At 42.3% G+C, this 16,302-nt stretch overlaps 1 protein-coding gene across 2 annotated transcripts in view; it reads right to left on the bottom strand.

Moving 5' to 3' along the window:
* FARSB (phenylalanyl-tRNA synthetase subunit beta) overlaps nucleotides 1–12,332 on the bottom strand; it is a 77,265-nt gene extending 64,933 nt beyond the window's left edge. The window contains exons 1-2 of one of the 2 annotated variants that reach the window (XM_044913764.1): nucleotides 12,061–12,332; nucleotides 4,563–4,618 (exon numbers count right to left, since the gene is read on the bottom strand). In XM_044913764.1, coding sequence (XP_044769699.1) covers nucleotides 4,563–4,618; nucleotides 12,061–12,118 — 114 coding nt within the window. In that variant the 5' untranslated portion in view covers nucleotides 12,119–12,332. The remainder of the gene's footprint in view (nucleotides 1–4,562; nucleotides 4,619–12,060) is intronic. The other variant, XM_044913765.1, reaches the window with a different exon arrangement.
* Between the last annotated feature and the right edge of the window lie 3,970 nt (nucleotides 12,333–16,302).

A 16,302-nucleotide genomic window follows, 5' to 3' on the forward strand; every position in this document is an offset into this window, starting at 1 on the left:
TTTTCCCAACACCATTTGTTGAAGAGACTGTCTTTTTTCCATTGGACATTCTTTCCTGCTTTGTCGAAGATTAGTTGACCATAGAGTTGAGGGTCCATTTCTGGGCTCTCTATTCTGTTCCATTGATCTATGTGTCTGTTTTTGTGCCAGTACCATACTGTCTTGATGATGACAGCTTTGTAATAGAGCTTGAAGTCCAGAATTGTGATGCTGCCAGCTTTGCTTTTCTTTTTCAACATTCCTCTGGCTATTCGGGGTCTTTTCTGGTTCCATACAAATTTTAGGATTATTTGTTCCATTTCTTTGAAAAAAGTTGATGGTATTTTGATAGGGATTGCATTAAATGTGTAGATTGCTCTAGGCAGCATTGACATCTTCACAATATTTGTTCTTCCAATCTATGAGCATGGAACGTTTTTCCATTTCTTTGGAAATGTAAGTACTCCTTCATGAGTACTTTATAGTTTTCTGAGTACAGATTCTTTGCCTCTTTGGTTAGATTTATTCCTAGGTATGTTATGGTTTGGGGTGTAATTTTAAGTGGATCGACTCCTTAATTTCTCTTTCTTCTGTCTTGTTGTTGGTGTATAGAAATGCCACTGATTTCTGTGCACTGATTTTATATCCTGCCACTTTATGAATTCCTGTATGAGTTTTGGGGTGGAGTCTTTTGGGTTTTCCACATAAAGTATCATATCATCTGCAAAGAGTGAGAGTTTGACTTCTTTGCCGATTTGGATGCCTTTTATTTATTTTTGTTGTCTGATTGCTGTGGCTAGGACTTCTAGTACTATGTTGAATAGCAGTGGTGATAGTGGACATCCTGCTGTTTTCCTGACCTTAGGGGGAAAGCTCTCAGTTTTTCCCCATTGAGAATGATATTCACTGTGGGTTTTTCATAGATGGCTTTTATGATATTGAGGTATGTACCCTCTATGCCTATACTCTGAAGAGTTTTGATCAAGAAAGGATGCTGTACTTTGTCAAATGCTTTTTCTGCATCTATTGAGAGGATCATATGATTCTTGTTCTTTCTTTTATTAATGTATTGTATCACATTGATTTGCAGATGTTGAACCAACCTTGCAGCCCAGGAATAAATCCCACTTGGTCGTGGTGAATAATCCTTTTAATGTACTGTTGGATCCTACTGGCTAGTATTTTGGTGAGAATTTTTGCATCCATGTTCATCAGGGATATTGGTCTGTAATTCTTCTTTTTGATAGGGTCTTTGTCTGGTTTGGGGATCAAGGTAATGGTGGCGTCATAAAACGAGTTTGGAAGTTTTCCTTCCATTTCTATTTTTTGGAACAGTTTCAGAAGAATAGGTATTATTCTTCTTTAAATGTTTGGTAGAATTCCCCTGGGAAGCCATCTGGCCCTGGGCTCCTGTTTGTTGGGAGATTTTTTGATGACTGCTCCACTTTCCTTAGTGGTTATAGGTCTGTTCAGGTTTTCTCTTTCTTCCTGGTTCAGTTTTGGTAGTTGATACATTTCTAGGAATGCATCCATTTCTTCCAGATTATCTAATTTGCTGGCATATACTTGCTCGTAATATGTTCTTATAACTGTATTTCTTTGGTGTTGGTTGTGATCTCTCCTCTTTCATTCATGATTTTGTTGATTGGGGTCATTTCTCTTTTCTTTTGGGTAAATCTGGCCAGGGGTTTATCAATCTTGTTAATTCTTTCAAAGAACCAGCTCCTAGTTTCGTTGATCTGTTCTACTGTTCTTTGGGTTTCTATTTCATTGATTTCTGCTCTGATCTTTATTATTTCTCTTCTCCTGCTGGGTTTAGGCTTTATTTGCTGTTCTTTCTCCAGCTCCTTTAGGTGTAGGGTTAGGCTGTGTATTTGAGACCTTTCTTGTTTCTTGAGAAAGACTTGTATTGCTATATACTTTCCTCTTAGGACTGCCTTTGCTGCATCCCAAAGATTTTGAACAGTTGTGTTTTCATTTTCATTTGTTTCCATGAATTTTTTTAATTCGTCTTTAATTTCCTGGTTGACCCATTCATTCTTTAGTAGGATGTTCTTTAGCCTCCATGTATTTGAGTTCTTTCCGACTTTCCTCTTGTGATTGAGTTCTAGTTTCAAAGCACTGTGGTCCGAAAATATGCAGGGAATGATCCCAATCTTTTCGTACCGGTTGAGACCTCATTTGTGACCCAGGATGTGATCTATTCTGGAGAATGTTCCATGGGCACTAGAGAAGAATGTGTATTCTGTTGCTCTGGGATGGAATGTTCTGAATATATCTGTGAAGTCCATTTGGTCCAGTGTGTCATTTAAAGTCTTTATTTCCTTGCTGATCTTTTGCTTAGGTGATCTGTCCATTTCATTGGGGGGGGGGGGGTTTTTTAAAGTCCCCCTCTTTTTGTATTGTTGTAGATGTGTTTCTTTGATTTTGTTATTAATTGGCTGCTCCCATGTTAGGGGCACAGATATTTACAATTGTTAGATCTTCTTGTTGGATAGCCCCTTTAGGTATGATATAGTGTCCTTCCTCATCTCTTATTATAGTCTTCGGTTTAAAATCTAATTTGTCTGATATAAGGATTGCCACCTCAGCTTTCTTTTGGTTCCATTAGCATGGTAAATGGTTTTCCACCCCTCACTTTCAATCAGAATAACAGATTTTCTTAAAGATAACCATTTGGCAAGAAAGAATCACTGATATACACCTGAGATAAGATACTATAGGTCACTTATACTTCAACTTAAAAAAGCAGCAATTCTATTGACCTCTTTGATTGAGCTCTATTTAAATTCTAATTTTTCCTCCTCCTCCTGCCTCCTTTCATGTCATGCTTTCATCTCCCCCATTATAGAGGGACCCATATGAAGAAGGGGAGAAAATGTGGTAAGTAGAGAAATTAAGACATCTGAATTTAAAAAAGAAAAAACGCCTACTCCCTTTGCAAAAAGACACACCGGCTTAAATCTTTCAGTATCTCAATTCATAAAAAGACTGTATCTGAAGGCTGGGTTTGTGAGGGCTAACAAAATCCTTATGGAAATAAAAGCTAACAGAAATTTCAGAGCTGGAAGGGATCTACAGGGATCATTTAATCCACAGCCCCCATTTCATAGATGAAAAGGAGGCCCAGAGAAGCGATGTAGTTGTCCATGGTTACACAGCTAGTGAGTGTGGGAGCCTGAACTATTACCCAGATTTTCTGATACCCAGTCCAAGGCTCTTAGATATCATACAGCCTCATACATTATTGAAGTCTAATTATTAATAGCAACTTGGAGAAATCTTAGCCAATTTCAAGCATAAAGATGCTCATTAACAACAACAAAAAAACTGCCTGTAACATCAGTAAAACGGCAGGAAAAAAAAGGCAAGTCAATGTACATTTTTGTCAGCCTAAACCTCCTAGTGTTGTAATACTGAATAGATCAAGGAAAAAGACTTAAAAAAAAAATAACACTAATTACAAGAAAAATGTGAAATCATCATTTTAGTGATAAATACAAGGTCTTAAGTGATCATTAGTAATATATTTTGCAAATGAACTTTTTAAAGGTATTTTAATTATACAATTAAAAGACTAGGAAGATGCTCCATAACAATTTTTGTAAGCAACTCTTCAAAAACTAGATCATCGGTGCGCCTGGGTGGCTCATGTGGTTAAGCAACTGCCTTCGGCTCAGGTCATGATCCCAGGGTCCTGGGATCAGCCCCGCATGGGGCTCCCTGCTCGGTGGGGGGCCTGCTTCTCCCTCTCCCTCTGCTGCTCCCATTGCTTGTGCTCTCCTGCTCTCTGTCAAATGGATAAATAAAATCTTAAAAAAAAAAAAAAAAAAAAAAAAACTAGAAGATCATCGCTTCTCGGTCTTTTGGCTAAGATCAAATGCAAAAACTAGAAGATCATTTTACAAGGTCAATGTAAACAGTAATGATTAGGAATGAATTAACACTGGTGAAATAGGAATAGTGGAAACAGGAAGTGAAGGAGGAGAAGCCACAGGCCACATGAACTCTGGCTAAAGTAACATTTCCATTGCTCCCCAGGCCCCTTTCCATAATTGATTTGTAAAAAGGCACCTCACTGCCAGGGAGCACACACTCATTCTGGGTTACTCAAGATGGTCTATCCATCTCCACAGCATTAGCCCGGTAACTTGAGGTGACTGCATACAACTTAACACATGAACCCTTTGAGATTTTTTTTTTTTTTTTAAAGATTTTATTATTTATTTGACAGAGAGAGACACAGCAAGAGAGGGAACACAAGCAGGGGGAGAGGGAGAGGGAGAAGCAGGCTTCCCGCAGAGCAGGGAGCCCGATGCAGGGCTGGATCCCAGGACCCTGGGATCATGACCTGAGCCAAAGGCAGACGCTTAACGACTGAGCCACCCAGGCGCCCCGCCCTTTGAGATTTTAAAGAAAGCAACAGATACTCTTAGAACTGGAGCTTAGCCCCTTAACACCAAGAACACAGAAATCACCAGAGCCCACAAATGTTCCATCTTAGTCTAACTATAAGGTAACAAAATATAGTAAACCTCTGAAAAATGCGCTTATACATGATTTAAAAAATATTCAATACATACAATTTCATCAAGTTCCAGACCAAATTCAAAACATAGTTCATCAAATTCTTCGTCAGCTGGAAAAAAAAAAAAAGGAGATTGCTAATTTTAATCTGCTCAGCTTAAATGATGGTATGTAAACTGCATTTTCTTTTTTTTTTTAAGATTTTATTTATTTATTTGAGAGAGAGAGAATGAGAGAGAGCACATGAGAGGGGGGAGGGTCAGAGGGAGAAGCAGACCCCCCGCAGAGCAGGGAGCCCGATGCGGGACTCGATCCAGGGATTCCAGGATCATGACCTGAGCCAAAGGCAGTCGCTTAACCAACTGAGCCACCCAGGCGCCCCTGTAAACTGCATTTTCTTAATAACTGCCCTACACCAAGCTAATATCAGGCAACAGATTGCACCATTTTAAAACCAACAAAAGGGACCAAAAAAAAAAAAAAAAAAGCCCTCAAAAGAAACAACTATCGGGCGCCTGGGTGGCTCAGTTGGTTAAGCAACTGCCTTCGGCTCAGGTCATGATCCTGGAGTCCCGGGATCGAGTCCCGCATCGGACTCCCTGCTCAGCAAGGAGCCTGCTTCTCCCTCTGACCCTCCCCCCTCTCATGTACTCTCTCTCATTCTCGCTCTCTCAAATGAATAAATAAATCTTTAAAAAAAAAAAAAAGAAACAACTATCTAAGGACTGATTCATTTAATATCAACTACAGAATTAGGTTACCTGCAGTGGGAAGCTCACATTTACTTAGAAAAACAACCTATTAGGTAGGAATCAAATGTAAAGTAGGCTCCAAAACACAGATCCTGCACAATGGGAGAATGTCATGTAAGTCCTATCATTTAAAATTCTGAGGCCTGATAGCGGGCTTTGGAGGCAGGCCAAACAGAGTTTGAACTCTTGACTATTCCATATACTAGTTCTGAGAGCTTGGCACCTTATGTAAACTTCCTGATACCTAGGTCTCATCCATTAAGTAGCATTTTACAGCTATTTATTTTTAGCATGGAACTCTGGGAAAGATTCCAATGATATTATGCAGGTAATGGACTTGGCATAGCACCCCAAAACACAGTAGGTCTCCAATAATTAACAATTCTCTTCCTTGAAGTTATATTCTAATTTGCTACCTCATACAGCATTTGGGGGATTCTGTCATTATCAAAAATTGAACACAAACCATCACTACCGGTATATTCTAGTGAAAAGCTGGTCTTAAGATTCTGACCCTGACAATGAACTTCAACTCAACACTTAAGAGTTATCTACTATATGCCAGGTGCTATACTAGGTGCCAAGGCTACAAAAATAATTCCTACTCTAATAAGGAAATCAGATGTGTAAATATAGTTATGTTAAGTGCAAGGTACAGAGGTGGCACAAAGAAAGTAATTAGCTTCACTTAGAGTCAGCTAAGGCTTCACACAAAGGCCAAGTTCTTTAGGCAGAGACTGTGGGGAATGGGACAACAGCATGGGAAATTTGCAAAGGTCAATATGGATGAAGCATAAGGATAAAGTCAGGAAGAGATACAATGCAGCAAGCAGAAAGAACCCACATGCCAAGGGCCTTGCTCTGTCCTGCCTGCAGGCAGTGGGGGTTACACTGAAGGATTTTCTGCTGGGCAAAAGCAGGATTAGCTCTGCACTTTAAAGAATGGTGGCAGAGGGGGCGCCTGGGTGGCTCAGATGGTTAAGCGTCTGCCTTCGGCTCAGGTCATGATCCCAGGGTCCTGGGATCGAGTCCCACATCAGGCTCCCGGCTCAGCAGGGAGCCTGCTTCTCCCTCTGACCCTCTCCCCTTTCATGCTGTTTCTCTCTCGCTCGCTCTCTAAAAAATAAATAAATAAAATCTTTAAAAAAAAAAAAAAGAATGGTGGCAGAGTGGTAGATGGACCAGAGCAGGGAGGCTTCTGCAACAGTACAGATGAAGCACAGTGAGAACCTCACTGAAGGAGCAGCACTGGGTACAGGGAGGAAGAATGTGAGGAATGTCAAAGAGAATCTGTAAGGCTCAATGACGGGATGGGAGGTGGAAATGGTGGGAACAGAAAGAGTCTAGGTCTCCCAGGTCTCCAGCGTAGGTACCATTAACTAGGGCCAGGAACAACAGATGTGCCCAGTAATCCCTGCTCTTGGTATTCACATCCTTGTGTAAACGGAGTTCTGAAGCAACCACAGGAGTGATCCTTGAAGCATATTCTTCAGCCAGCCAAGCCTCGAGATGACTGCAGGCCCAGCTGACAGCTTGCCTACAACCTGGTCAGAGACCCAGAGCCAGAACCACCCAGCAAGCTACTCCTCTATTCCTCTCTCAGAAACTGTGAAATAATCACTTATTTTACACTCCTATGTACTGGGGTAATTTGTAATGCAGCAATAGAGAATACAGACTTTAGTCCCTGGAAGTGGAGTGCTGCCCTAACAAAATATGGGGAAAACATGGGAATGGCTTTAGAATCAGGAGGTGGGCTTTGAGCAAAGTGTAAATCAAAACCTCAAATGCCTTGGAAAAGCTGATACAAGAACCCTCGTAGTCTTTAATAAGGATGCAGGTGAGGACATGGAGGAAACTGAGGGAGTGTTACTGGAAACTGGAAAAGGAGAATCCTTTATATATAAAGGCAGAAGTTTAGCAAGCAAGGCTATTGCCAAGTCATGCAGACTGTAGAAAATGTACCTATTCAACTGGGCGATGTAACTAAGATTCCCATCTAGTGCTGTGTCGCCTGGTTTTATTCTTGCCGTTTATAATGTAAGAGAAGAGAAACGAAAGGCCATTAAAAAGGAGCCACGACTTGATGGTTTTAAAAATTCTCAGCCTCCTAAAATGTAAAACAGTGCTAAAATTAAGAAATGACTTCTGAGCAGAGCAAATCCACAGCAATGCCAGGAAAGCATGGTCCAAAGATGAAATTAAGGATATGATTGTAAAATCTTAAGACTCAGAAAGATTAAAGGTACTATTCATTCAGATAAAAGGCACTCTAAGGGTGTGCCTCACAAATTCAGTCACACAACTGAGTTTAATCGAGGGCACTGTATTAGAAAAAGCCCAAGGTACAAAACACCTTATTTGAGAGATTTGTGAGTGGTGTGGCCGTCCACTAATGAAATGGAAACTAGCAAAATTCAAGGAAGACCTGCAATGTTTTTAAAAGAAATAAATATGCAGAAACATTGTTAAGCCTGAGCTGAAAGGGACAGAGACAGGACAAAATGAAGTCTTCAAACCGCCAAAATTCTATTAGCAAGTAAGAGACTGAAAAAAACTAGTCAGATGTAAAGCACCTGCTTTCTTTCACACACACAAAAACACAATAAGGATCACTCAGAGTGCACCCAAGAGCCTAGAGGCTAGGGCTAAAAGCCATGGAGAATGATCCCAGGCCTTGAGACCTAATCAAGAAGGTCCAACATGTGCCAGCTCAATTTCAGATCTGCCATGAACCAAGGACTCCTTTGTGTCTCCCACTTTCCCTTCTGAATAGGAATATGTATAGCAGTTACCCTATGTCTGTCTCCCCAATGGATGTTAGTTGTCGGTGGGGCAGATCATGTATCTCTTTAGTCTCTGAGACCAAGAGTAACTATATTCAAGTAGCTGTACTTAAGGAACTACACTTCCACACCAGGACCCGATTTAGAGGGGATTCTGGATTTTGAGCTGCTGCTCTAATGGGATGACACTTCTGGAATCCTTGGGAAGGGGTGAGTAGATTTTACATGCAGGAGGAACATGAATCATTGAGGGCCAAAGGGGCAGACTGGTAGTCAGCCCCCCAAACTACCTGCCTCCTGGTATTCACATCCTTGTGCAGTCCCCCTCCACACTGTGCTGAATTGGTCTGTGTGACCTAAAGATGATGGGAAGGGATGGCATGTCACTTCTGAGATACTACTGAAAATTGTGCTTCTGTAACTCTGAACACTCAATTACCTGCTCTCTTGGGTCCTCTCACTCTGGGACAAACAAGCCACCATACTGCAAGCAGTCCTAGGTGGGAGGCACTGAAGTCTGACCAAAAATGTGCAAGGAGCAGAGGCCTGCCAACAACCACTTGAGTGAATTTGGAATTAGATTCTCCAACCCCACTTAGGCCTTGAGATGACTACAGACCTGGCACCTTTATGACAAGGTAGTAAGAGATCCAGAGCCAGAACTACCCAACTAAGCCACTCCCCAATCCTGGACCCTCAGAAGCCATTTAACAAATGACTGTTTTAAGCTGCTAAATTTTGGGGTAATTCATGATGCAGTAATAGATTACAATCTGGTAACCATTTAGTTACTAAATATTAGTTATTAAAATATTGAATCTGTCAATGAATCCTAATTATACAATTTGTTTTATTCCTTTTAGCTGTATTTCATGTACTTAGAAACAAGGAAGAACCAACAAAATCAGGATTAATAATCCTAACAAAATGACACACCTGACTGTATCCTAGGGGTTTGTAGGACATACCCCGGTGGCTCTGACAGTACTGTCAGCAATCACACCAAGGCAGAGCAGGACCAGAACTCAACAGTGATAATAAATCAGTTAACAAGAAAATGAACGACAAGAAGAAAAACACCTGAGAAAGGGGATTAAAAAGGTAGACTGAGAGGGACACCTGGGTGGCTCAGTTGGTTAAGCGTCTGCCTTGGGCTCAGGTCATGGTCCCAGGGTCCTGGGATAGCCCCGCATCTGCTCGGCCTCCTTGCTCACCAGGGAGCCTGCTTCTCCTCTGCCTGCCACTCCCCCTGCTCACTTACTCTGACAAAAAAATCTTTAAAAAAAAAAAAAGATAATGCCAGATTCTTTGGGGGGTAAAAAATTAAAAAAGGTAGACGGAGATAAAACTGCCCCAGAGAAGCAAAATGACTAAAACAATAGAAGCATCTTGAGAAATATCCCTGGTAAGCAAAGAGATGAAGGGGAAGGCAGTAACCGGTAGAAACAATGGAATTTAGGACAAAAAGCAAACTTTGGAGGGACTGAAGAGGGAATGGAGATCCAAAAGAGTGAATGAGATATTATCTGAAAATAGAGAGGAAGGCTGGGGCGCCTGGGTGGCTCAGTCATTAAGCGTCTGCCTTAGGCTCAGTTCATGAGCCCAGGGTCCTGGGATCAAGCCCCACATCAGGCTCCCTGCTCGGTAGGAAGCCTGCTTCTCCCTCTCCCTCTCCCACTCCCCCTGTTTATGTTCCCTCTCTCACTGTCTCTCTCTGTCAAATAAAATCTTAAAAAAAAAAAATAGGGGCGCCTGGGTGGCTCAGTCGTTAAGCGTCTGCCTTCGGCTCAGGTCATGATCCCAGAGTCCTGGGATCGAGTCCCGCGTCGGGCTCCCTGCTCCACGGGAAGCCTGCTTCTCCCTCTTCCACTCCCCCTGCTTGTGTTCCCTCTCTCGCTGTCTCTCTCTCTCGCTCTCTGTCAAGTAAATAAATAAAATCTTAAAAAAAATAGGAGGAAGACTGATTAAAAGAGAGAGGGTAAGAAACGAGATGGACTCATACTACTTGGACACTGGATACTTTGCTAAACATGTTTCTCCAACTTTGACCTCAACCCAGTTAAAAGTTTCAACAACATATGAAATATAAACTAATGATGAATATTATTTCTGACCTGTCTTAAGTACATCTCAATAACATCAATCTTTCTGATGTTTTAGAGTCAGTACCTGATGGATACTTGGGAGGGGAGGGCAATCAAGCTTGCCTGATCGCTTTCAATAAAAAAAGGGGGGGCAGCCAGAGAATATATTAAAACACCAAATGACAGTAAATATATAAATCTCACCATTTTAAAAACCTAGAATAGGGGCGCCTGGGTGGCTGAGCCAGTTAAATGACCGACTCTGGATTTCAGCTCAGGTCATGATCTCGGGGTGGTAGGATCCAGTCCTACGATGGGCTCCACACTCAGTGGGGAGTCTGCTTGAGTTTCTCTCCTTCTCCCTCTCCCTCTGCCCCCCCCAACACTTGTGCACGTGCTCTCTCAAATAAATCTTTAAAAAAATAAAAATTTTTAAAAAGGAAATACAAACCTAATTTCTTACTTTCCCAGAAATGTATACTTGGGTGGTAACTAATCACAGATGTCTTGAACAAATATTTGCCACATACCATCTTTTGCAATTCAGGCATATCATATACCATTAGTGAGAATATGGTTTAGAAGAATGGGTTAAGAAATATAAATACGCCAAAAAAAAAAAAAGAAAGAAAGAAAATAAGCATGTTATAAAAAGTATAAAGAAAAAAAGTGTAGAGACTTAGAGCTGAATTCAGAGGTCAAGAGTATTACCTCTATTTTCAAGGTCTTAAAGGCAGAACCCTACAAAGAATACTTACAATATGTAGTACCTAAAATGTTTCTGAAGGTGTAAAATTTTTTTTTTTAAAGATTTTATTTATTTGGCAGAGAAAGAGAGAAAGCAAGCACAAGCAAGGGGAACAGCAGAGGGAGAGGGAGAAGCAGACTCTCCGCTGAGCAGGGAGCACGGTGCAGGCCTCGATCCCAGGACCCTGGAATCATGACCTGAGCCCAAGGCAGACGCTTAACCAACTGAGCCACCTCGGTGCCCCTCAGGAACATTTTAAAAGCTAACTATTTTCAAGTAATATCTTATTCTAGGAAGCAGTACCTTTTAAACAGACTAGGACTCTGTTATCATCCTGAGCCCTAAAAGCCAAAAACAGCTCACAAACCAGCTGCCACAGCTTTTATATAAGCTGATAACTACGAAAGGCAGATACCATTTCAACTGTTACATCCATATGGTCCCAGATGATTGTACTTAATATTTCCTCTTCTCCAAATGGGGATGTTTTTAGAACAGAAGAGATGAAGTGAAGACTGAGCCTACCCAGTAAAGACTCCTCATTGTCATTCGGGTCTGAGCTCAGATGTTACTACTGCATCTAATGTTGTTCTTAGAACAGTATTTTCGTTTCCCTGATAGCCTTTAACTTAATCCAGAATCATTTTATTAATGTGCCGGTTACTTATTGTCTGCCTCCCTCATTAGAATGTGACCGTGGACCTCATGTGTCATGTGCACCGCTGTATTCCCAAAGCGCTTAGAACAGTGCCTGGCACGTAACACGTAATACATTATACCACCCCTTCCCGCTCAAACTTCTCCCTCCACTCCCTCATAAATGGAGTTTCTATAGAGCTCTTCTTGTTGCACTCCACTAGCTGCACTCGGGATGCAACCTAGAGCTTCATTCCTACTCTATCCCCTGGCACCAGGCACGCAGAAGACGCTCCATGGGAGATTGCTGAATGAATGACACAGCGAGCTGGACAGGCGCGGATGCAAAGACAGCCCTGGCACGACTGGTTGCGAGAGGCTACTTCAGCCCCGCCCCGCCGCTTAGACAGCCAGCCATCCCGGTCTATACCCGGAGCACCCGAGGCCAAAACCTGCCGGGCAGCATGAACGTTACCACGGAGCCCTTTTGAACGGGGTCCCGGCCTCTGAGGAGAGGCACAAAGCCAGGCTATGGGGCCGGCACTTACTGTAGGTCCATCCCAGGGCTTTGAAGAGCAGATCCCGCTTCACGCTGACAGTCGGCATGGCGAGTCAGACCCCACCGCGCCTGCGCCGTAAACCGGCCGGCGCTCAGCTCACAAGGCACGTAGGACCCGGCCCGCTCTTGCATGGGCTCTCTTACATATTGCCAGTCTTCTTCCAATAGTTTCTGCCTCGTTTTTCATCTAAAGGCAAGTAAATTGTCACAATTAAACTCTGTAAATCCACCTGCGTTGTACGAATGACGCGCAGGCTGAGAAAGGAGCCAAAATTGGATAGAATGGGCTACGATTTGATAGGCAGTAGAAAGGACAGACTGCAAAGGCCCTCACGCTTCTAACCCACTAAGGGCGGAGGACACCAAACTAGTGGGCGGGGACAAGTGACGGCATGTAGTGGGGCGGGGCCTGGAGGTGGAGCATCCTCTCCAGGAGGTGGGGAGAAGGTGAGCGGACTGGAGGGGTCTGAGGCATCCTACTGGAGGAAAATGTGTGCACATCTGAGCTGTGAGAGCAGCTCAGGGAAACCAAGGGACCGCAGTTTGGGCTTCATTCTTCGTGCTTACATAGTCTCCCTTGTACCCTTGTAAGTCTTATACCTGGGTTGGAGCCTTGCAGCAGCCCCTTTTTAAGGGAGGCTTCCTTAGAGACTTTAGAAGAAAGAAACTGATATTTAGACAGTGCTATCTGCTGGCAGAGGCTGGGCTCAGTCCTCTGCCGGCATTAGCAAATTTCCTCTTTCTGACAACCCTGAATGTAATGGGCTGAATGGGGCCCCCTAAGATATCAGGTCCTAAGCCCTGGCCCCTGTAAATGTTACCTCATGTGGAAACAGTCTTTGCAGGTTAATTTAAGGATCTGGAGATGGGGGAGATTATCCTGGATTATCAGATGGACCCTAAATGCGATCACAGGCATCCTTTGAAGAGGGAGGCAGAGGGACATTTGACAAACAGAAGAGGGGCAGGCAGTATAACCAAAAGGGGAGAGACTGTAATGATGTAGCCACAAGTCAAGGAATGCCAACAGCCACCTGAAAATGAAGAGGCAATGAAGGGTTCTCCCCCTGGCCTCTGGAGCAGACCTACAGTGTCTAGAGACACTGATTTTGGCCAAGTGAAATGGATTTGGGACTTAAACTTGTTTTAACCCACCAAGTTTGTGATTATTTGTTACAGGAAATACACCAACATAGGTGATCATTATTCCCATTTTACAGATGGTGAGACCAAGGCACAAGCTGAGTCACTCAACTCTCAAGGCCGAGCTGAGGCAGTTTCATGGGGGAGACTTGCCCTTATCCTTTCTAGTATACAGTGAGTGAGGGCCTCCAAAGCCATTCAGGTGGGGGGCAGTAGGTGGGTGGAACTTAGGCCTTTCGACTACCATTCAAGCAGGTTTGCACTATATTAACTTCCCTCCATGACTGCAGGCAATCCCTTTCCAGTACCCAATATAACAGATTGGCAGAGGCCCCATCAATGGCAAACCTCTCCAATGCCCAATAAAATCTTTTGCCAAATTGGTACTCACATCTCGGTTACTGAATAAAGGACTTCTTAAATTTCTGCATGCTGACCTGCTCTCCTCTGGGTACTCCAAAGTATTCTGTCACCTCTGAACCTCACTTTCCTTATCTATAAAACAGGTAATATACACCTTAGAGAATTATCCTAAGGATCACAAATCCTCATAAATGATTAATATAGTTTTTATGTCCTAGGTCCTCAAAATCAGGCAGCTGTCAGTCATCTATCCTAGTCGGTTTCCTGCTGGTCTCAAACTAGCAGGGACATTCTGTTCTCCTCTCCTCATATCCCCCAATGCATCCATCCTGCTTTTCATCTTTGTACCTGCTCTAGTACTGAAGAATTAGAGGATTCGAAAGGAAAAGAGAAAACTAGACCACAAGTACTCATCACAAGTGCTCAGCTGACTGATAGGAATGATAGTCAGAAAACGTTGAGATAGTATATCACACAATGAAGGTAGGTGCTACTTTTGTCTAATATTAGGGCCAGCTAGAGAGCAAGAAGGAAATGGCAGCATTTCCTAGAAATGAAAGATGAGCTGAAGTTCTCCTTGCATTAGGAGTTAGGGAAAAGCAAGTTAAAATCATAATGAAATACATTTTCATACCTACCAGATTGGTAAAAATGTGAAAGTCCGACCCAACCAAATGTTGGCAAGAATCAGGAGTATAGGGCGTCTGGGTGGCTCAGTCGTTAAGCGTCTGCCTTCGGCTCAGGTCATGATCCCAGGGTCCTGGGATCGAGTCCCACATCGGGCTCCCTGCTCAGCAGGAAGCCTGCTTCTCCCTCTCCCACTCCCCCTGCTTGTGTTCCTGCTCTCGCTGTGTCTCTCTCTGTCAAATAAATAAATAAAAAATCTTAAAAAAAAAAAAGAATCAGAAGTATAAATTGATACAACCACTTTGGAAAATAGGGCCTTACTTAGAAAGGCAGAACACGTGCATACCTGACTACTGTTACACTCCCGGCAATATTCCCCAGAGAAACTTACCCGTGTGCCCTGGAAGAGCAAATAAAAATGTTCATTATTAAAAAAAAAAAAAAAACACACACAACCCAAACTGGAAACAACCCAATGTCCATCAATACTAGAATGCATGAGGATAAAACCATACAACGAAACACCATGCAGCTGTGAAAGTTAATGAACTACAGCTGATGTATAAACTTGGCTAAGTCATAAAAATAGAATATTGAGAGAAAAAGTGAATCACAGAAGCATCTACACAGTATGGTGTCATATAGATAAAAACGAAAAACAGGCTAACCTAGAGAGTGTATTGTTTAGGCATATATAAATAGACGGTAAAACTAAAGAAAATGGATGATAAAATATGGGAGTAGTTAGTTCAGAGTGGAATAGAACAGATGTAGCCTGGGAGCATTTCAAAAGCATTTCAGAAATATTGGTAATGTTCTGGGGGCACCCAGGTGGCTCAGATGGTTAGGCAGCTGCCTTTGGTTCAGGTCATGATGCGGGGGTCCTGGGATTGAGCCCCCCTGCTCATCGGGGAGCCTGTTTCTCCCTCTGCCCTTCCCCCTCCCTGTTCATGCTCACTCTCGAATGAGTTCTCTCTCTAATAAATAAGAGCTTTAAAAAGTATATTGGTAATGTTCTGTTTTACCTAGCATACCTTCATGGGCATATTTTAAGAAATTAAAGATGAAGGTAAGAGGGCGCCTGGGTGGCTCAGTCGTTAAGCGTCTGCCTTCGGCTCAGGTCATGATCCCAGGGTCCTGGGATCGAGTCCCACATCGGGCTCCCTGCTTGGCAGGAAGCCTACTTCTCCCTCTCCCACTCCCCCTGCTTGTGTTCCTGCTCTCGCTATCTCTCTCTGTCAAATAAATAAATAAAAATCTTAAAAAAAAAAAAAAAGATGAAGGTAAGAAACAAGAGATGACTGTGGCACTTTTTTGGGGGTGAGGGGGACAAATGCTTGGTGGCCTTTAAGTAAACAATAGGAATAGTTGATGTTTGATTTTTTTTCATAAAGCACTTTAAAAAAAAGTTTTAGTCTCATTTATAATTCTCTTGCCTTATAGATTCTGGGCTTTAGGTTACATTTTATACAGTCTTTCACCACCTCAAGATTGTTTTATAAAAATCACATATGCTTCTTAAAGGGCTTGGAATTTTTTTTAAATCTTGTATCTTTTTGAAATTTATTTAGGTTTTAGAGCGAGTAAACCAGCTTTATTTTGTTTTCAAACAGCAATCTAGTTAGCCCAACAGAATTTGTTAAATAAGATTGTTTTTCCCCCCACAGATTTGAAATAACTTCTTTAGCATATTACATTTATTTTTTTAATTTTAATTCAATTAGCCAACATATAGTACATCATTAGTTTCAGATGTAGAGTTCAGTTATTTATCAGGTGCAAAAAACACCCCCTGCTCATCAGCGTATATTGTATTTCCATACATATTTAGGTCTACTGCTGAATTTTCTAGTTCATTACCAGTACCAAAGTTTTAGTTATTATAGCTTTATAATGCATTTTAATATTTGGAAGAGTTAATGTATCATCAATATTAGAAGGTGAAGGAGGGTCAGTATTCTCCAGACTGAGAAGGCACTTTGAGATGGAAAAACAAAGCTATCCATACCATTTGCGCAGGATTTTAATCAGGTTACCTTGCTGGGAAGCAGGGAATAGAGCAAGCAGTCCCAGTCCCGAGCAGTCCTCCCCCTCCCCC

Source organism: Neomonachus schauinslandi, chromosome 3 (assembly GCF_002201575.2).
Source record: "Neomonachus schauinslandi chromosome 3, ASM220157v2, whole genome shotgun sequence".
Lineage (NCBI taxonomy): Eukaryota > Metazoa > Chordata > Mammalia > Carnivora > Phocidae > Neomonachus > Neomonachus schauinslandi.